The 21,724-nt window shown below is 40.7% G+C and overlaps 1 protein-coding gene across 1 annotated transcript in view; it reads left to right on the top strand.

Annotated features, from left to right (window-relative positions):
• CACNA1E (calcium voltage-gated channel subunit alpha1 E) overlaps positions 1–21,724 on the top strand; it is a 377,710-nt gene that overhangs the window by 208,670 nt on the left and 147,316 nt on the right. Inside the window, exon 8 of the mRNA XM_070746282.1 lies at positions 19,825–19,940. Coding sequence (XP_070602383.1) covers positions 19,825–19,940 — 116 coding nt within the window. The remainder of the gene's footprint in view (positions 1–19,824; positions 19,941–21,724) is intronic.

Here is a 21,724-nt window from a genome sequence, read left to right on the forward strand (position 1 = left end):
GTAGTCCTCAGCTTACACCTTTTCTTGTTTTTGTTCTTTTCTTTTTTCTCTCTCTTTTTCTTTGTCCTTGCTTTTAAAGTTGAGTACTACTTTTAATGTTGGAGAGATGGAGTTATGGGAGGGGAGGGGCAAGGTAGAAAGTAAAGGAACTCCTTAAAGCACATTAATGATATGGAAATTTGGCATATGTATATGGTTGGATATTGGTATTGTGTTTTGTTATTTACATGTTAAGGTGGAGAAAAATAAAAATAAAATTATAACACCCCCCCCCCCAAAAAACCCCTTACAACCTTTCATTTACTGACTGTTTGAAGTTGCTATGAGCCGCCCCGAGTCTGCGGAGAGGGGCGGCATACAAATCTAATTAATAATAATAATAATAATAATAATAATAATAATAATAATAATAATAATAATAATACAATATCACTAGAAAAAGTGACTTATGACATTTATCATACTTGTGACTGTTGCAGCATCCTTATGGTCACATGATCCACATTTGGACACTTGGCAAATGACTCATATTGATGATGGTTGCAGAGTCCTGGAGTCATGTGATCACTTTTGCCACCTCCCCACAAGCAAAATCAATGGAGAAGCCAGATTCACTTTACAATCGTGTAACTAACTTAACAACTTCAGTGGTTCACTTGACAACTGGGGCAAGAAAGGTTATAAAATGCGTCAAAACTCACAACTGTCTCACTTAGTGTCAGGAAATGTGGGCTCACTTGTGGTCGTAAGTCAAGGACACACCTGTACTGAATTGGCATTTATAATATAGCCATCCTGACAGGTTATGTGTGTAGCTGGGCATCAACTGTGGAGTTCTTCTGGCCGGTCATTATCCAATTCATGGCTTCCTGCTTCTTTCCACCTTTTTATTATTATTATTATTATTATTATTATTATTATTATTATTATTATTATTATTATTATTATTAGATTTGTATGCCGCCCCTCTCCGTAGACTCAGGGCGGCTCACAGCAATAATAAAAACAATATACAATAACAAATCTAATATTTAAAAATATCTAAAAACCCATTATTTAAAAAGGCATACACACAAACATACCATACATAAACTATATAGGCCTGGGGGAGATGTCTCAATTCCCCCATGCCTAACGGCAGAGGTGGGTTTTAAGGAGTTTGCGAAAGGCAAGGAGGATGGGGGCAATCCTAATCTCCGGGGGGAGCTAATTCCAGCGGGTCGGGGCCACCACAGAAAAGGGTCTTCCCCTGGGTCCCGCCAGACAACATTGTTTAGTTGACGAAACCCGGAAAAGGCCAACTCTGTGGGACCTAACTGGTCGCTGGGATTCGTGCGGCCTTCTGTTGGAACTAAAAAGGAAACAGGGAGATTTTTTTTTTAAAAAAAAAATTGTCCATAGCCCCTATATATTACAAGTGCTGCAAAGGAATGGGCAAACTAGTGGCATCAAAACATAGCTCGGTGCAATGTGCAGTGATGGCTAACCTTTTTGTTATCACGTGCCAAAAACACACCTGAAAGCGGAACTCCCCGCCTCCCTGAGCATGTGTACACGATCCCCCCATACAATCCCCGCACCCCATTTTGGGCCTAGTAGGCCTCTCTGCAGCATTCTGGGAGCAAAAACAGGCCATGAAAGCCCACGCTGAACACATACACATGCATGTGCACGCGCACACACACACACGCACACACACTGTTTTGGGCCTAGTAGGCCTCTCTGCAGCATTCTGAGAGCAAAAACAGGCCATGAAAGCCCACACCGCACACACACACACACTGTTTTGGGCCTAGTAGGCCTCTCTGCAGCATTCTGGGAGCAAAAACAGGCCATGAAAGCCCATGCTGCACACACACGCACACACAGAGAGACATATATGCTGTTTTGGGCCTAGTAGGCCTCTCTGCAGCATTCTGAGATCAAAAACAGGCTATGAAAGCCCACACTGCACGCACACACACACACACACACACACACACACACACACACACACTGTTTTGGGCCTAGTAGGCCTCTCTGCAGCATTCTGGGAGCGAAAACAGAACAATGAAAGCCCATGCTGCACACACACACACACACACACACACACACACACACACAAACACTGTTTAGGGCCTAGTAGGCCTCTCTGCAGCATTCTGAGAGCAAAAACAGGCCATAGAAACATAGAAGTCTGACGGCAGAAAAAGACCTCATGGTCCATCTAGTCTGCCCTTAGACTATTTTCTGTATTTTATCTTAGGATGGATATATGTTTATCCCAGGCATGTTTAAATTCAGTTACTGTGGATTTATCTACCACGTCTGCTGGAAGTTTGTTCCAAGGATCTACTACTCTTTCAGTAAAATAATATTTTCTCATGTTGCTTTTGATCTTTCCCCCAACTAACTTCAGATTGTGTCCCCTTGTTCTTGTGTTCACTTTCCCATTAAAAACACTTCCCTCCTGGACCTTATTTAACCCTTTAATATGTTTAAATGTTTCGATCATGTCCCCCCTTTTCCTTCTGTCCTCCAGACCAGTGTTTTTCAACCAGTGTGCCGTGGCACACTAGTGTGCCGCGAGACATGGTCAGGTGTGCCGCGAAGCTCAGAGAGAAAGAAAGCAAGAGAGAGAGAAAGAAAGAGAGAAAGAAAGAAAGCAAGAGAAAGAAAGCAAGAGAGAGAGAGAAAGCAAGAGAGAGAGAAAGAGAATAAGAGTAAAAGAAAGCAAGAGAGCAAGAAAGAGAACAAGAGAAAGAAAGAGAGAAAGAGAGAGAAAGAAAGCAAGAGAGAGAGAAAGAGAGGGAGGGAAGGAGAGAGAGAGAGACATAGAGGGAGGGAGGGAGGGAGAAAGAGAGCAAAAAAGAGAGGAAGGAAGAGAAAGAAAGAGGGATGGAGAGAGAGAGAGAAAGAGGAAGGAAGGGAGAGAAAGAGGGAGGGAGAAAGAAATAGAGCGAAGGGGAGGAAGAGAGAGAGAGAATTTTTTTGTCCAAACTTTTTTTAGCCCCCCCCCCCTGCTCAATGTGCCCCAGGGTTTCATAAATGTAAAAAATGTGCCGCGGCTCAAAAAAGGTTGAAAATCACTGCTCCAGACTATACAGATTGAGTTCATTAAGTCTTTCCTGATACGTTTTATGCTTAAGACCTTCCACCATTCTTGTAGCCCGTCTTTGGACCCGTTCAATTTTGTCAATATCTTTTTGTAGGTGAGGCCATGAAAGCACATACTGCGCGCACACACACACACACTGTTTTGGGCCTAGTAGGCCTCTCTGCAGCATTCTGAGAGCAAAAACAGGCCCTGAAAGCCCACACTGCACACACACTGTTTTGGGCCTAGTAGGCCTCCCTGCCCTTATAACCCATAATGCGTGCCCGTGCCCCTGCACACCTGGCTACTTGCACATGCATGCACATTTCCTGCATCCATCCTCCCACACATACAGACATGTGCAGTAGAGACCCAAAAATTGGTTGGCCGGTGAGAGGCACACAGGCATGTGGGGGGAGCTTAGCTGAGGCAATGGCTTGTGTACCCACAGAGAGGGCTCTCATTTCATAGGTTCACCATCAGGGTACTAGAGTATCCCAAAGTAGTAACCAAACCATTAGAAAATGCAGTCATATGAAACCCTTTGTCAGTAGAAGCAGCAGAAAATCTGTAATGCACTTGTTTGGAAGAAATGATTGACAGAACCTGGCTCGTTTTTCTGATTTACTTCTAATTTTCAGAACTGTTCTAAATTGAGCTAAGGAACCCATGTGCCCAGCTAAGCATTATGCAAGTATACATATTGGCAGGAACCAAGTGTCTGGCATTTCCAGGAGTCAAAACCCAAAGGGCCATGGAGAGCAATCTCCAGCCATGGGATATGAAGGAGTATGCAGCCAGTTCCAGCTGTCAGACTTCTGCCCCTAACTGTAACATTTATCAATGAGGCATTGCAGAATGTTCATAGGACAAGAGTTATTTTCAGAGAATAGGGGAAAGACTACTTTAAAAGTGGAACAGCTAAGCATGCCTTTGAACTGCCTCTGGTAAGTCCAGGATGATTTGAAGGTGACACAATGAGGATATACTGTATGCTCTGTAAAATGTTTAATACCTTTGTGCTGGGGTTAGCAAGTTCTCAGAATGAGCCCTTGGATTGGATACCTTCCTCACCTTCAAATAAGACTGACATTTGGAAAGTAGGGCAAATGTTATTGATTGATTGAATGATTTTGTCCAATGCACAATGAGGGTTTGAGTGGGTATACAAATAGTAAAATACGTGATGAAGGTTATAGAGGATATACTCATAGTAAAATATATCTAAGAAAGAATAGAAGATAAGATATAGGAACATATCAATGAAAGAATAGAAGAAGAGATATAGGAATGGAAGAAAGGTATAGGAGATATAGGAGAGCAATAGGGCAGGGGACGGAAGGCACTCTAGTGCACTTGTACTTGGCCCTTACTGACCTCTTAGGAATCTGGATAGGTCAACCGTGGATAATCTAAGGGTAAAGTGTTGGGGGTTAGGGGATGATACTACGGAGTCTGGTAATGAGTTCCAAGCTTCGACAACTCGGTTACTGAAGTCATATTTTTTACAGTCAAGTTTGGAGTGGTTAATATTAAGTTTAAATCTGTTGTGTGCTCTTGCGTTGTTGTGGTTGAAGCTGAAGTAGTCGTCGACAGGCAGGATGTTGCAGCATATGATCTTGTGGGCCATACTTAGATCTTGTTTAAGGCGTCTTAGTTCTAAGCTTTCTAGGCCCAGGATTGAAAGTCTAGTCTCGTAGGCCTCCACGCTTCCATTCAGTGAAGGTAGAAAGATACTCTTTTTAGCCTGACATCTAAAGATATGGTGGGGAGACTCGCTGAACAATACCGCAGAGGACTATATCTCCTGAGACGAAAATAAAAACCACTTAACAGTCAGTAGATCTCCAACAAGCCATTATGTAGATATTCAAATCTTTTTCTCTTTTATTTGCATGCATACATAAACACACACACACACAAATGCCCACACACTGTTATAAATGTGTATGGGCTCAGCCTGCCTAATAAACTGCAATTCTTCTGGGAGCAGACGTACCAACTCCTTAGAACTCCTTTGGGGCAAGAAAGGCTACTGCTGGGCTCTCACAGGAGAGAGACGTTTTCATTATGAAAGAACATCTCTATTTGTTCTTCATAATCACGCCTCTTTCAATTGCAATTAGAATTGTTGTGGGGGTGTGGAATGCTAAACAAACTTCCCCGTGGTCTACTCTTCATGTTCTATGGATTTTTTTTTTTATATCAACTGCAGCATTGTGGCTGAAGTGTATAATGACTGAATCGACATGTGTTGCATATATACATATGCCATAAGCCTCCAATGGATTATGTAATTGCATTTTGTCTGTATGTGTCAGATGTTATACAATATATTTGTGGGGGGTATTTTTCTTCAGCATTCATTTAATGCTATCAGCTTTTATTTCTAGAACAATTTAGTTCTAGGCATATAGTCAAAATTTCACCTTATTGGATAATAAATAGCTCTTTCATATAAGTGCTCTCATGAGGAATCAAATCTAGAAATAAGAGAAAGATTGTATCACTAAAGAAGGATAATATAATTGAAATGCAGATGTCATATCAGTAATAAGGCAAAATAAGGTGTGCAGATATAGTATTATAGGAAGCCCCCTCCCCCACATCACCTCTTATCAGAAAAAAAAATTTCTGGGCTCTGCCAAAAGATTATTTGTCAGAGTTAAAATGATGAAGTGGACAAGGCCATCGGAGCTGTGAGTTCCGCCACCTGTTAACTGGATCCGTGTCCCTCCTGGTTGGTTTCGGCCAGCAGGGAGGTGACACGGAGCTGGGCCCAGGAGATTACCAACGCTTCCTTGGGGAGGGGAGTTTTTCCATCACTCTATAAAGAAGCGCTTGTGCGCCCCCTCCTCAAGAAGCCCTCCCTGGACCCAGCCGTACTTAACAACTATCGTCCAGTCTCCAACCTTCCCTTTATGGGGAAGGTTGTCGAGAAGGTGGTGGCACTCCAGCTCCAGCGGTCCTTGGAAGAAGCCGATTATCTAGGTCCCCAGCAGTCGGGTTTCAGGGCCGGCTACAGCACGGAAACCGCTTTGGTCGCGTTGATGGATGATCTCTGGCGGGCCCGGGACAGGGGTTTATCCTCTGTCCTGGTGCTCCTTGACCTCTCAGCGGCTTTCGATACCATCGACCATGGTATCCTTCTGCACCGGCTGGAGGGGTTGGGAGTGGGAGGCACTGTCCTTCAGTGGTTCTCCTCCTACCTCTCTGGCCGGTCGCAGTCGGTGTTAGTGGGGGGCCAGAGGTCGACTCCTAGGTTTCTCCCTTGTGGGGTGCCTCAGGGGTCGGTCCTCTCCCCCCTGCTATTCAACATCTACATGAAACCGCTGGGCGAGATCATCCAAGGACATGGGGTGAGGTATCATCAATATGCGGATGATACCCAGCTTTACATCTCCACCCCATGCCCAGTCAACGAAGCGGTGGAAGTGATGTGCCGGTGCCTGGAGGCTGTTGGGGCCTGGATGGGTGTCAACAGACTCAAGCTCAACCCGGATAAGACGGAGTGGCTGTGGGTTCTGCCTCCCAAGGACAATCCCATCTGTCCGTCCATTACCCTGGGGGGGGAATTATTGACCCCCTCAGAGAGGGTCCGCAACTTGGGCGTCCTCCTCGATCCACAGCTCACATTAGAACAACATCTTTCAGCTGTGGCGAGGGGGGCGTTTGCCCAGGTTCGCCTGGTGCACCAGTTGCGGCCCTATCTGGACCGGGACTCATTGCTCACAGTCACTCATGCCCTCATCACCTCGAGGTTCGACTACTGTAATGCTCTCTACATGGGGCTACCTTTGAAAAGTGTTCGGAAACTTCAGATCGTGCAAAATGCAGCTGCGAGAGCAGTCATGGGCCTACCTAGGTATGCCCATGTTTCACCATCACTCCGCAGTCTGCATTGGTTGCCGATCAATTTCTGGTCACAATTCAAAGTGTTGGTTATGACCTTTAAAGCCCTTCATGGCATCGGACCAGAATATCTCCGAGACCGCCTCCTGCCGCACGAATCCCAGCGACCGATTAGGTCCCACAGAGTGGGCCTTCTCCGGGTCCTGTCAACTAAACAATGTCGGTTGGCGGGCCCCAGGGGAAGAGCCTTCTCTGTGGCGGCCCCGGCCCTCTGGAACCAACTCCCCCCAGAGATTAGAACTGCCCCTACTCTTCCTGCCTTCCGTAAACTCCTTAAAACCCACCTTTGCCGTCAGGCATGGGGGAACTGAAACATCTCCCCCTGGGCACGTTTAATTTATGCATGGTATGTCTGTGTGTGTGACTGTTAGCATATGGGTTTTTTTAAATATTTAAATATTTTAAATTTGTCTGATTGCTTATGATTTGTTTTTACATATTGTGAGCCACCCCGAGTCTTCGGAGAGGGGCGGCATACAAATCTAAGTAATAAATAATAAATAAATAAATAAAAGAAATGTAACAATATCATGGATTAAAGATTGGGTAATATTAACAAACAAAAGAATATTAAACATTGAAGGGTATGATCTACAATTTGTGTGGTATAAATATCTTTGGAATGAAGAAAATAAAATTCATAATTACTTTAAAAAACCTCACATAAGAGGAACCCTGATAGCTGACTGGATGGACATAAGGAAGAAATTTTATACCCAAATTCCTAAATGGTTATCAACTATGGAGGCCAGAATCTACCCTAGTGTGTTAAACCTACATAAGAAAGTTACATACAAGCAATTGCTCGATGACCAAACTAATTTTAAAAAAAGAGAAAATCTGAGTTCAACTGGTATAATCATTGACTGGTTGCCATATTTCCAGATACAAAATAAATATTAATTTGATTTGGCTCAATTCGGCTAACATGGGCTCAGAATATAGGCCACACAATCAATATTGATGACTGGGAGAGAGTTTGGAAGTAGAATATCAAATTAACACTATCCACTGCATATAAAGAAAATATATATAAATGTTTTACCGTTGACATCTGTCCTTGACAAGGCTAGCAAAAAGTTCACCTAATTTATCTCCCAAAACGTTGGAAGTGCAAAACAGAACTTGGCACCTATTACCATATGTGGTGGACCTGTCCACAAGCAAAGAGTTACTGGAAAAGAATACAAGGATGGTTAACAGAAATCACAGTGATTAAAATGGAGTTAAAACCAGACATGTTTTTACTTAGTGTAATGGATCAAAGTATAGATAAAAACAATCAGTATGTCATAATACATATACTGACAGTGGCTTTCTTACGTGCAATTATGGAAGAAGGATACGGTTCCTACTGACCTAATAGTTAAGGATAAAATAATGGAAGTGGCGAAAATGAATAGGTTAACACTGCGACTAAGAGAAAAAGATGAAACAGACTTTTACATAATTTGGGACAAATGGTATGCATGGTTGAATAAGGAAAATAAAACATAATGAGTAGTATAGAGGTGATATAAATGTGAATTCTTAGAACTGTACAACAGAGTAGAGATAAGTGTGAATTAAATCTTAATGTGATTAATATCATAAGTATTAACATGCTAAATTTGACCGGCGATTTTCAGGGTAGACAAAGCAATAAGACATGTACAAGAATAGATTAAATAACTATACATAAAACTGCATAAGATTATCAAGAATTTCTGTTGATGATTTGGAAGTTTGGAGAGAAACAAATTGTTTCTCTGGTTTTTAACCAAACCCAAATCTCATGATTTTTTGTTTTTTTGTTTTTTGTTTCATTCTTTTTTTTTGTTCTTGGGGGTTTTGGGGTTTTTTCCCCCTATGTTTTTGTCCTTGGCTCTTTTTTAAATCACTTTCGTATTATGATTATTATATTATTATATGCAGTGAAGGGCTACCAAAATTTTTACTACCACACTGTGCCCGTGGTTTATGCAGGACGCCCTGCATTTTCTTTCAACATCTTTCAGTGCAAATTGGGTGCCCTGGGGTGGAGCTCCATTTTTGCTGCCCCACTGCATTCCCCCCCCAAATCCGGGCAGTAGCCTACTCCTGTGTATATGTGTGTTAAATAATTCAATATTTTTTTTATTTTTAAAAAATGAAATGAATTAGAAAAGGGTTTAATTCCTTGATTCCCTGAAAAATAATCTGGAGACTCCGGTGCTTTGTATCAGTTATATATGGGGAAGCATGTCTCTCAACTGTGGGAAGACTTGACATATCTTTATATCAGGGATGAAAAGCTATCAATTTGGACAGGTACCCGTAGCAGCGGCTGCCGTTGGCTCAAAAAACTGATAGCAGCGGCAGCACAAGACTCCAGGACACCGCCATTTTCTTTTTTCAACCCTTTGTGCATGCACAAAGCATTCTGCGCATGCACAGACGGTGAAAAAGCATGTGTGTGAGCCACACAGGGGCAAAACAAGCTTTCACAAACTAAGCAAGCACACATACCTGAAGCATGCATTTCCAAACTGGTAGGAAATGTAAGTAGATTTCACTGCTGCTTTATACACTTGAGTGACATGTCAATCAAATGGTGGACATATACATGGAAATGTATCCAACAAAAATGTTATTATGTATTGAACCAGTTACAATTTTCCTGATAAATATTTTTCAAAAAGATGTATTCAACCAAAGATACAAATTAGATCGTGCATACTTCAAAAATAATCTGGGGAAATTTGACAGATCTCATGGGACTCTCAGCTCAACAGCCTTCTGTTTTTCAATAAAGCATTCTCAAGTCTTCTTTCAGTGTTCTGCTGCTTAAATAGGATCCTTAATGTGACTCTTAAAACAGCTGTTTGATCTCCTTTTTCCTGCAGAAGCCATCCAAAAGTCTTTATATTTTGTACACAACAGAAGACTATGGTATGGTACGGTCTACTCATATTACCACATCTTGGCTTGTTTTTACTCAAGTTACCTTATCTTGGCTGGAAATATTCAGATAGCCAATACATCATAGAAAAAAGTTGGAGGTTTCTGGATTTGTCTTGAAATGAAATTAGGTGGTACAATGAGTACTAACTTAATTTGATATGGTTAATTTTGCCTTCTTGATCCCTAAGCCATATCATTCATTGACTTCCTTTTAAAGTCTTTTTGCCATGAGGGGCCCTTCTTTAAATCTTCCTACTGTTACCTCCCTGGTCCTCTGCGTCTTCTTTTTCTAGGATATCCCAGAGCAGTGATGGCAAACCTTTTTTTTCCCTTCAGTGTCAAAAGAGTGTGTACACATGCTATCGTGCCGGCACGAGTGTCCACGCCCATAATTCAATGCCTGGGGAGGGCAAAAACAGCTTCCCCCACCCCACAGAGATTCTCTGGAGGCTGAAAACAGCCTGTTTCCCAACTTCTGGTGGGCCCAATAGGCTGATGTTTCACCCTCCCCAGGCTACAAAGGCTTCCCTGGAGATGGGGGAGGCAATAAATTCCCTCCCTCATCCTCCTGTAGGCTCTTTGGAAGCAGAAAACACCCTCTAACAGCTTCTGTGCGAATCAAAAATCAGCTGGCGGCACACACATGCACGTTGGAGCTTAGCTACAGCAACAGCTCATGTGCCAGAAAATATGGCTCCATGTGTCACCTGTGGCACCCCTGCCATAGGTTTGCCATCACTGTCCTAGAGCTGCGGTGGCGCAGTGGTTAGAATGCAGTACTGCAGGCTAATTCTGCTGACACTGGCTTCCTGCAATTTGGCAATTCAAATCTCAGTCTTCCAACCTTTCAAAATGAGGACCCCGATTGTTGGGGACAATATGCTGATTCTGTAAACTGCTTAGAGAGGTCTGTAAAAGCAATGTGAAGCGGTATATAAGTCTAAATGCTAGTGCTATTCAGGTGGATGTTTTCAAACGCCAACCTCCTTCTACTCTAGTTTTTCCATTCCTTCTTTCTAAACAGATCTGCATTGCCTAATCTTTCTCTTAAGAATGCTAGTTTCTGTTGAATGACATTTTTTAATGATGCATTCAGGACACATGGTTTCTTGGCAACTGCAGAACTGATTTTAGTTAACATAGCAGAACTGATAGATACAATTTTCAGCTGGCAACTTTGTAATGCCTTCATGTGTTGGAGCTCAATACTTTTCAGTATACCATTAGGCAAAATGGCAGAAAAAAGGATTGTCTATTTCAGGGGTGTCAAACTCGATTTCATTGAGGGCCGCATCAGGGTTATGTTTGACCTTGCGGGGGGGTGATCAGCTCGACGTCACTTGTGTCAGGGGCATCTGTGGTGGCCCAAGCGCTCTGCCAGTGAAAATGGGCTCCCTAGCTCCGTTTTTGGCTGCAACGCTGCTATAAACCTCTGCCAGCAAAAACAGAGCTTGGGAGAGTTGCTTGCAACCCTCGCAAGCTTCATTTTCAGCTGTGATGGCCTCCTGCAACCCTCTGCCAGCGAAAACAGAGCTCAAGAGGGCCATACACAGCCCTTTTAAGAGCTGTTTTTACTCACAGAGGCACCACAGGCTGTTCCTTTATTATTTCCACGGTGTAAGCATCCCACAGGCCAGATCCAGCTGCCAGGCATTGAGTTTGACAACCCTGGTCTATAGGCTATTGAGTTCATAAAGAGGTTCTTAGCCCTCAGCATTTTTCAGTATGTTCTGTGATCTATTACCAAATAATAGTACAAAAGAGGACAAAACATTGGACAAACTAGGAAAATATTAACTGTTTTGCCTATTTGCAAAGCTTTTATTGTAAATTATATAGAAATTTTATTTGACTGATCACCACTGGCTCGAGGTTGACTCAGCCTTCCATCCTTCTGAGGTGGGTAACATGGGGACCCAGATTGTTGAGGGCAATATGCTCATTCTGTAAGCTGCTTAGAGAGGGCTGTAAGAGCACTATGAAGCAGTATATAAGTCTAAATGCTATTGCTATTGTTGTAGAAAATAATGTGCTAGATAATCAGTGTGCCTAATCTGCTTACCAAACTGTAGAGGTTTATGGGCGATTTAAAGATGTCTATGGTATTTATTCTTATTTATTTTTTATCTTGAAATCAGATGCAGGCTAGATAGACTTCCAATTAGGAATGCATAGAGCTGTCAGATACACACTGCAAAAATATGTATGGTCATTAGACAGCAGTAAACATCTCTAGCTTGTCACCTGGTCTTGTATAATTTTGTAGTCCAGGTCTGGTAGCTCAAGCTACGCACAATTTTTCTGGGCCAGTCCTGGTCTTGAAATGTCATAATCCAAATATAGTTATGGGCTAATAAGACAAGTCAGGTACAGGGAGCAGGAAATAAAATAGATTTCATTTAATTAAAATTAAGTACAGGTGAAATTATTAATATCATGTGTTTAATAACGTTCCCCTTCTGTAATAAAATTGCAGTTTGATGGCAAATATTGAACTGACATTCAAATTAGAAGAAGTATGGGTTGTAGCCTCCTGCTTTTAACTTTTTAACTGAATAGCATTTCAAATGATAGTAGGAAATACTTTTGAGGCTGTAGGCCAGCTGGTATTTGCTTTAGTAGAGCAGGAAACCCATCGTCATACAGCCAAAACAACAGACTCCAGGCTTGTTTTTGGAATATATATATTCCTTTTTAGAGTTATAGACAGGATATTTGTAAAAGAGGAAGAGAATATACTGCTTCGGCACCTAGTCAGGATGCATCTCACATGTTAAATGTTAAATTTAATTGATCACTTTTTCCTCTCTTTTTTGCAGTTTTTTTTCTTTGTTGTTGTTGTTAGGGTTGAATGTATGCTTTTGTTATGCTTCATTTTGTTGGATGGTTTGACTGTTTTGTATTTTATTTTTATCATAAAATAATAAACAATATTTTAAAAATTATGGCACTCTTTCCTCTGCAATCTATCCAGGCATCTTAGATCCTGCTTGCATGGCATAATCTCTTTTGGTTTCCACATATTTTAATGGTTTATAACTATGACAAAAACCAGTGCCTAGATTTGTATTTGTTTTGTCAGATAGGTGTATGCCTGTCATATATATAATGCTAATAAATAAATAGGAGCATGTTGAAGCTTCAGCTGGTTTAGTCTGCAGCACATTGGGTGCACCATGGTACGCGTATATAACACAACTAGTTTTTCATCCAGGCATTGTGTGTAATGTTGGTAAGGAAATGTTTTTACCGGGATTGTTTAAAATTGATATCAATTGTGTATTATATTTTAATTTTTTGCTTGCCACCTACAATTGCATTGGTTAGATGGCCAATTTGACATTCATATCAATGTGCTCACTCTATAATAAATTAATACATTTACCTAAAAAAATAATAATCACCTGAGCTTTCTTGAGGAGGAACAAAATACTCAAGGCAATCAAAATTAGTCTGCCCATTCAGTAGGTTTCTCTGTTTTGATTCACATAAAGCTTTGTTTACAGATTCAAGTTCTCTTACTGTTGTCATGGCAACTCAGGCAGAAATATATATGTGTGTGTGTATGTGCGTGTGTGTGTATGTGTATGTGTGCATTTGTGCACATATCTCTCCCGAGATGGGATGACCTTTTTTCCTATTTATTTATCTGTATTGTAACTATATGTGATGGGCATAGGTTTATCTGACAAAACAAATACAAAACTAGGCATTGAATGTTGTGATAGTTAAACCATTAAAATGTGTGGAAGTCAACACAGATTGTACGGTGCATGTAGAATCTGAAATGCCTAGATACATTGCAGAGGAATGGGTCCCATGGATTTTGAAGGCAAGATAGACAAGACTGTAATTGAATTCCACATACCCTTGAAGAATATATCTTCAAGGGTAGCAGCTTGTGGAGTACATTTATTAGAGGTGACTAAGACATGAATGACTCATACCTCCCAATCCAAAAATGTGTGTGCAATTGCTATACAATGAGTACTTGTGGTAGGGCTTCTTGGCTATAGCTATCACATCTTCCTTGAGCAGGAACCATCAGTTCCAGAAAAGCTCCAGACTGTGGTGCAACTTTCCCCAAGGGAGTCACCTCATCCAGAATAATGCAAAATCATTAGCCCTAAAATTCATAACCATCTACAACATTGCCCAGGTTGAGCTGAAGCCTGTCAAACTTACAAGCTCCCAGAACCTGGAAAAGCACCTAATTTGTGTGGATAGCAATAGCTTTTTAAGTGGTTTATAGAGTAAGCATATTGCCCCCAATAATCTGGGTTCTCATAGGATGGTCCTGGGAAGATAAAACAAACAAAAACATAGCCGAAGTGTATGTATACATACATACATAGTGCCTGCCAACTGAAGGGAGTTTTCATTGTTGGGTAATATTGGGAAGGGCTAGAATTTCAGTCGAGAACCACCAATTTAGAATATTAGGTATTTAACTGCATGGGCCCATTTTAGGTAAATGGTAAGTGTACAATTGGGCAAGTGGCAAATATTTCTTGATGGCTTTGCAGTAAGAGTAGAGCACAGCAAAGCAGCTCTGTTGAGGTGGCTAAAGGTTGGTGTTTAAGAGCTACATGGCAAACTGCAAATTAACAAGTCACTCAGCCCTGTAGGAATTCACTGGAGAGTTCTCAAGAATTCTAATTTGAAAGTTCTATTTATTTTTAAAGAAAATATTAATGTGAATAGCTCAGTGAATACACACATAAGAATAATGCAGAACAGATGCAGAAAAGAACAGTCATAAATACTGAGAAGTTGGAGCCTTTCGCCACATATGTGGGCCCCTTTGAAGTAGGAAGAGGGACAGGTGATTAAACACTACTTGTGATTTATATGACTTCATCCACTGTAATATCTGTTATTTCCAACATGATATCTATGGATCTTAATGTGATCATGGATATTTCACTGGGTGCTTCTTCCACTCTTTATTTTAAAGATCAAAAGTTGGGCTATTGCAAAGAAAGCACCATCTTTCATAACCACTTTTATTTTTAAGCATGCCTGTAAGTTGAATGTTCTTCCCATTACACATGTTGATTATACATCTCTTGGTTTTCTTTTACATTTCTTTTTACTTTTCATTGGGAAAATATGAAGGCATTGACCTTGACTCAAACAGATGTCTACTATTGCCACTTGACAAGTTCCCAGCATATTGTTCCTGAGATAGGGTATATACTTTTTCTGTTTCTGATAGGAAAATATGCCTCCCCATAAAAAAGTGGGTGGGTTAAGCAAAATGCTATCTGTGTGAACATGGATTAATTTGTGTGATGCTTTACCATGAAGCTGCATTTGTAACACCGTTTCATAAACATGAAGTCAATCTGCTTTCTTATCTCTTGTCAAATCAGTGTGATCCTGGCATCATCTCCTGTTTCTGTTCTTTGTATTTGTCTTCAATGCAGAAGACACATTTAGAAAGCTGACATCTAAATGGATTGTTTACCAAATAAGATAAAACCTGAAAACATAGTATGAAAGTAACACTTTCTTATATTAGACAGCTTCATTTTTGACATATTAGCCAATTTTACATCAAGAAAAAAACTATTATGGTAGATTTGGTTGACATATTTTAAATTTTAAATGCATACAGGAAGTCTCCTAAAACAGGAGAACTGACTTGTTCCTATCTGCTATTTAGTTTTACTGTCAGCTCTGTGGGTGTGGCTTGGTGGGTGTGGCAGGGGGAAGATATTGCAAAATCTCAGTTCCCATCCCACTCTGGGGCCAACCAGAGATATTATTTGCCAGTTCTCCGAACTTTTCCCATAGTCATTAAGAAAAATCACCATGATTGTTAAGCAAGACATCATAGGGCTGCCACTTATGATCTTTCCTATCAGTTTCCAATTTTGGTTGTGGGAAATGGCTAGGAAGATCACAAATGGTGATTACATGACTGTAGGACACTGCAATTGTCAAAAATGCATGACAGTTACAAAGTACCCAAATCATAGTCACATGACAGCAGAGATGCTGCAACAGTTGTAAGTGATCATAAATCATTTTTTTTTCAGAACTATGGTAACTTCAAACCATTAATAAACAAATGGTCAAAGACTACCTTTATTAGGTTTGTAATAGGGCTATTATCCAATAATCTGATCAAATTCACACCTTGCTAATTGACTATCCTTGGCTAGTTGATATACCTTTAAACTGAAACAATGGCGGTGGGCATTGGCAATACTATCCTGCAGAGGTGGAACTATACAAATGCTTACTTTTATTGAAACCTATCTGAGTGATACTAGAGCTGTACAACAAGTAATTATAACCCACAATATTCTAATTGTATTTGGGTCAACAGTATTTTATTTCATGCTTCTGATTGTTTCTATGTTGGAATGTTAGCTTTAGGAGATGTAATGAGGAAAAATTCCACAGCACTGAGTGGACTCCATAGAGCTTAATTCATGCAAGGATTGTGTTTACCCAGGAGATTAGAGTATTACTAGAGGGACCTTGCTAGTGCTCCTGCATTTTCTTCAATCTTTTCTTCACCCTACCATTTCACACCTTCAGCAGATCCTGAGACTATGTAGCAAAGTTGTATATTTCTTTCTGAATTATGCATCCACGCCCCCAGCCTATCAACAACACTTCAGTTGTAGGAGAAACACAAAATAATTTGCTTATGAAAGCTAATGCATAAGGAACGTGTAGAATCATAAATGCCTTTTGGAGAGACCCTGTCTTGAACAGTGGGTAATAGCAATAGCCTTATTTTCTGAATTATGTACAGGGTCTGCTAAACCCTCTGGATCATAAACCATGATTTTCTGTTTTCAAGCATGCCATACAATATTGTCTACTTTTCTCTTACAAAGGCAAGATGAAAGAAAGCTACCAGTCTCCTAATTGCGTAATCCATAAAGTTATATTAGGAGCACTACAATTAACAAAGACTGGAGATGATTTATAAACATATAAGCATATATCCATCCTAAGATAAAATACAAAAAATAGTATAAGGGCAGACTAGATGGATCATGAGGTCTTTTTCTGCCATCAGTCTTCTATGTTTCTATTTAAAAGGATATTAAAAACATTTAATAACATCAACAAGGAGCAGTTTTAGAAACTACCATAAGTTCAGCCTGTAGATAGCTCAAGCTATACCAGGAAGAGGTTGCAGGGTATGAAGTAAGTTCACCAGCAATCAGTGGAACCCCGACATAAGAGCTGCTCTACTTAAGAGCAACTCGAGATAAGAGCTGGGAGGGGAGAGATATTTTTGTTCTACTTACAAGCCCAAATTCGAGATACAAGCGCCAAGGAGCTGTCTCCTGAAGCCAAACGCTAACTTCCGTGTTCGGCTTCAGGAGACAGCTGCGAAGCGGGCGCGTGTTTTAAAAGGTTGCAGCCGGCCTGGGGGGCTCGGGGGGGTGCTTGCAGCTTTCTTTCTTGCTCTTTTTCTTTCTCTCTTTTACCTTCCCTTCCTCTATTTCTTCTTTTCTTTCTCCTTCCCACCTTCTTCCCTCCCTCCCTCCCTTCACTCATTCCTCTCTTACTCTCCCCTTTCATAAGTTTCCTTGCTTCCTTCCTCTGTTCCTGTCCCTTCCCCCTTTCTTTCTTTCTTTCTTGCTTTCTTTCTTGCTCTTTTTCTTTCTCTCTTTTACCTTCCCTTCCTCTATTTCTTCTTTTCTTTCTCCTTCCCACCTTCTTCCCTCCCTCCCTCCCTTCACTCATTCCTCTCTTACTCTCCCCTTTCATAAGTTTCCTTGCTTCCTTCCTCTGTTCCTGTCCCTTCCCTCTTTCCTTCCTTCCTTCCCACCCTCCGTCCATTCATTCACCCATTCCTCTCTTGATCGCTTAAAGCCGGTCCCTGGTGCAAAAAGGGTTGGGGACCTCTGTCCTACAGGATTGGGTGGCAGAGAAGTTGAACATATGTAAATTTAAAAGTTTAAGAAAGTTTACAAGTTAAGTGAAAGAAACTTCATTATTCATTTATATGTACATGTACATTTCTTCATTAAAAACATGTCTTTCTGCATAATTTAGACTAACTTTGTGAGTTTTTTGAGGGCTGGAACCAATTAAAATTATTTACATTAATTCCTATGGGGAAAAGTCGTTCGAGATAAGAGCTGCTCGACTTAAGAGCCCAGGTCCGGAACGAATTAAACTTGTATCTCGAGGTACCACTGTATTCCAAAATGTATGGTTATGGACTATCAAGTTAATATTGATTTTTAGTGACCATGTAGACAGGTTTTTATGGAATGATCTGTCCCCAACCACTTCCTCTACTTTTGTAATTCATTTTGTAATATATATTTATTACATTGTTCATTGTTTATTACCTTGAGAGTGAGAAGTAGTTTATACAGCAAACAATATTTATTTATTTATTTGTTCATTTGTTTGATTGTTTGTTTGTTTATTTGTCAAGCATGTACAAGGTAGTAGATATTGGTATAAACATAAACATTAGCAAAGTGGATACAGGTAAATTAGACAATAGGACAGGGACATAGGCACAATGATGCGCTTATGCATACCCCTTACAGACCTCTTAGGAATGGGGAGAGGTTGTCTATAGACAGTCTAAGGTTAAAGTTTTGAGGGTTTGGGGAAAAATCCACAGAGTCATGTAGTGCATTCCAGGCATTGATCACTCTGTTGCCGAAGTTGTATTTTCCGCTGTCGAATTTGGAGTGGTTTACATAAGGTTTGAATCGATTGTGTGCTTGTGTATTGTTCCAGTTGAAGCTGAAGAGATCATTGACAGGTAGAAAATTGTGGTAAATAATAATAATAATAATAATAATAATAATAATAATAATAATAACAACAACAACTATTATTATTATTATTATTATTATTATTATTATTATTATTAATTAGATTTGTATGCCGCCCATCTTCGAGGACTCGGAGCAGCTCATGATTTTATTTACCACAAATAATATTGGCATGGCAAATGGATTAGTTCATAGAGAAAACCAATAGTCTGCTGACCATTCTCCTGGATCTAGTTTACTTAAATGTTTGCTCACAATTGCTTAGAGAAGAAAGAATAGGTACTTTCTCCCTTTGAACTTGATACATTAATTTGTAATTATTGGATCAATGGATCAGGGATATCTCTTTTTAGCTGTGATGCTTAATGGGTAACTGTGAACAAGGAAATGCTGTTGTAGAGCAAATACTGCTTTAATGAGGTATAAAATGGCTTGTACTCAGGAATAGTCTATCCTCTCATTGGAGAGAATTCTTACCTTTCCAGGATTACTTGATCTAGATTTGGTGTCTCAAGAAGACTTTGAGAGTTTTCAACATACATGTCTGATATTTTTAAACAACTGACAACCATTTGCTGTTACCTTTAGGATTTAGAAAAATAGACAAATTTGCACAGATCCATGCAAATAAATAAATATATAGAGCATAGAATATTATGTATACTACCTGTCTATATCTATCTATCTATCTATCTATCTATCTATCTATCTATCTATCTATCTATCTTTCTTTCTTTCTTTCTTTCTTTCTATCTATGATCTATCATTTTTTGCAAACACACAGTGGAATCAGAGAAGGGAAAGAAAAGACATCCAATTATTGGCCAGCTTGAAATGGTAGCAAGAAAGCGCTGATTGTCTGCCATTTTTCTCTCCATATTAGCTGGAAGGATTGACATGGATTATCTGCTAATTCTTTGTGAAATGTGAAACATATAGACAAAGTTCTAATCTGGTTTCTGAGTAGCTCTGCAAATTTCTAGTGCAGCTCAAATCAAACTTATTTTAAAGAGATGACAAAATTAGCTAGTGAAAATCTTCCATTCTGTTAGGCACTTAAAACAGCCCTTTTCTTTCCTGATCTGACTATGTCAGAATACAGTCCAAACTGATCAGTTCTTGGCCTTTCTTTTTTTACAGAGAATTTGCAAAAGAGAGAGAACGAGTGGAAAATCGCCGGGCTTTCATGAAACTGAGGAGACAGCAGCAGATTGAGCGGGAGTTAAATGGCTATCGTGCCTGGATAGACAAAGCAGGTAACATACAATGTGCTGAGGCATTTCCATTAAATCAGTGGATCTATTAAACATCTCCCTCAAAGAACCACTAGGAACATTACTGAAATAGATACCCATCCCGGTCTTTGTACCCAATATTGTTGGTGAGACAATGAAACTACTTTTCCCTATGTTCAGTCTTGTTCCATTTGTTTTTAAAAGTATTCTTTATTATTTTTTTAAAGTTCCTTTTTATGAAGTTTTATTGTTCTGAATTGTTATCATCTTATTTGTAAATGAAGTGTTCTGCTACACACCTCTTGTGTAGGTGTGAGCATCTGGTGAGTTTAAAAAAAATAATTGCTAAAATATGCCATGGCGTTTTTAACAAGGCTTTTTTTTGTTAGCTTAAACGAGGTGGGAATCTACATAGGATCATCACAGTACTCTTATAAGTCTCAGTAGAATGTTTTCCTTGTTCCTATGTAACAATATAGATTAATAATAATAATAATAACAACAACAACAACAACAACAACATTGTTGTGATGTCCTAAGAGCTGGGGATAATGAAAAATGAAAAGTGAAATTGACACTAGTTCAAGGAGAGACCTTTTTACTTAAAAGAGCAACTAGAGTGTATTTAAATAATTTCCTGATGATTTATCTGAATTATTTTCATTTGTAATTACTGTTTTGGTTGCCATGGTATAAAAAAGATGTTGAGACTTAGAAGGCGTGCCAAGAAGAGCAACAAAGACGATTAGGGGACTGGAGGCTTAAACGTATAAAGAACATGCCCTCATCACCTCGAGGCTCGACTACTGTAATGCTCTCTATATGGGGCTACCTTTGAAAAGTGTTCGGAAACTTCAGATCGTACAGAATGCAGCTGCGACAGCTATCATGGGCTTCCCTAAATACACCCATGTCACACCAACACTCCGCAGTCTGCATTGGTTGCCGATCAGTTTCCGGTCACAATTCAAACTGGTGCACCAGGCGAACCTGGGCAAACGCCCCCCTCGCCACAGCTGAAAGATGGTTCTCTAATGTGAGCTGTGGATCGAGGAGGACACCCAAGTTGCGGACCCTCTCCGAGGGGGTCAATAGTTCCCCCCCCAGGGTAATGGAAGGTCAGATGGAATTGTCCTTGGGAGGCAAAACCCACAGCCACTCCGTCTTATCCGGGTTGAGTTTGAGTCTGTTGACACCCATCCAGGCCCCAACAGCCTCCAGACACCGGCACAGCACTTCCACTGCTTTGTTGACTGGACATGAGGTGGAGATGTAAAGCTGGGTATCATCAGCGTACTGATGATACCTCACCCCATGCCCTTGGATGAAATTCACCCAGCGGTTTCATGTAGATATTAAATAGCAGGGGGAGAGGACCGACCCCTGAGGCACCCCACAAGGGAGAGACCTCAGAGTCGACCTCTGACCCCCCACTAACACCGACTGCGACCGACCGGAGAGGTAGGAGGAGAACCACTGGAGAACATTGCCTCCCACCCCCAACCCCTCCAGCCGGTGCAGAAGGATACCATGGTCGATGGTATCGAAAGCCGCTGAGAAGTCAAGAAGCACCAGGACAGAGGATAAACCCCTGTCCCGGGCCTGCCAGAGATCATCCATCAACGCGACCAAAGCAGTTTCCGTGCTGTAACCGGGCCTGAAACCCGACTGCTGGGGACCTAGATAATCGGCTTCTTCCAAGGATCGTTGGAGCTGGAGTGCCACCACCTTCTCGACAACCTTCCCCATAAAGGGAAGGTTGGAGACTGGCCGGTAGTTATTAAGTACGGCTGGGTCCAGGGAAG

The sequence above is a fragment of the Erythrolamprus reginae genome, chromosome 3 (genome assembly GCF_031021105.1).
Source record: "Erythrolamprus reginae isolate rEryReg1 chromosome 3, rEryReg1.hap1, whole genome shotgun sequence".
Lineage (NCBI taxonomy): Eukaryota > Metazoa > Chordata > Lepidosauria > Squamata > Dipsadidae > Erythrolamprus > Erythrolamprus reginae.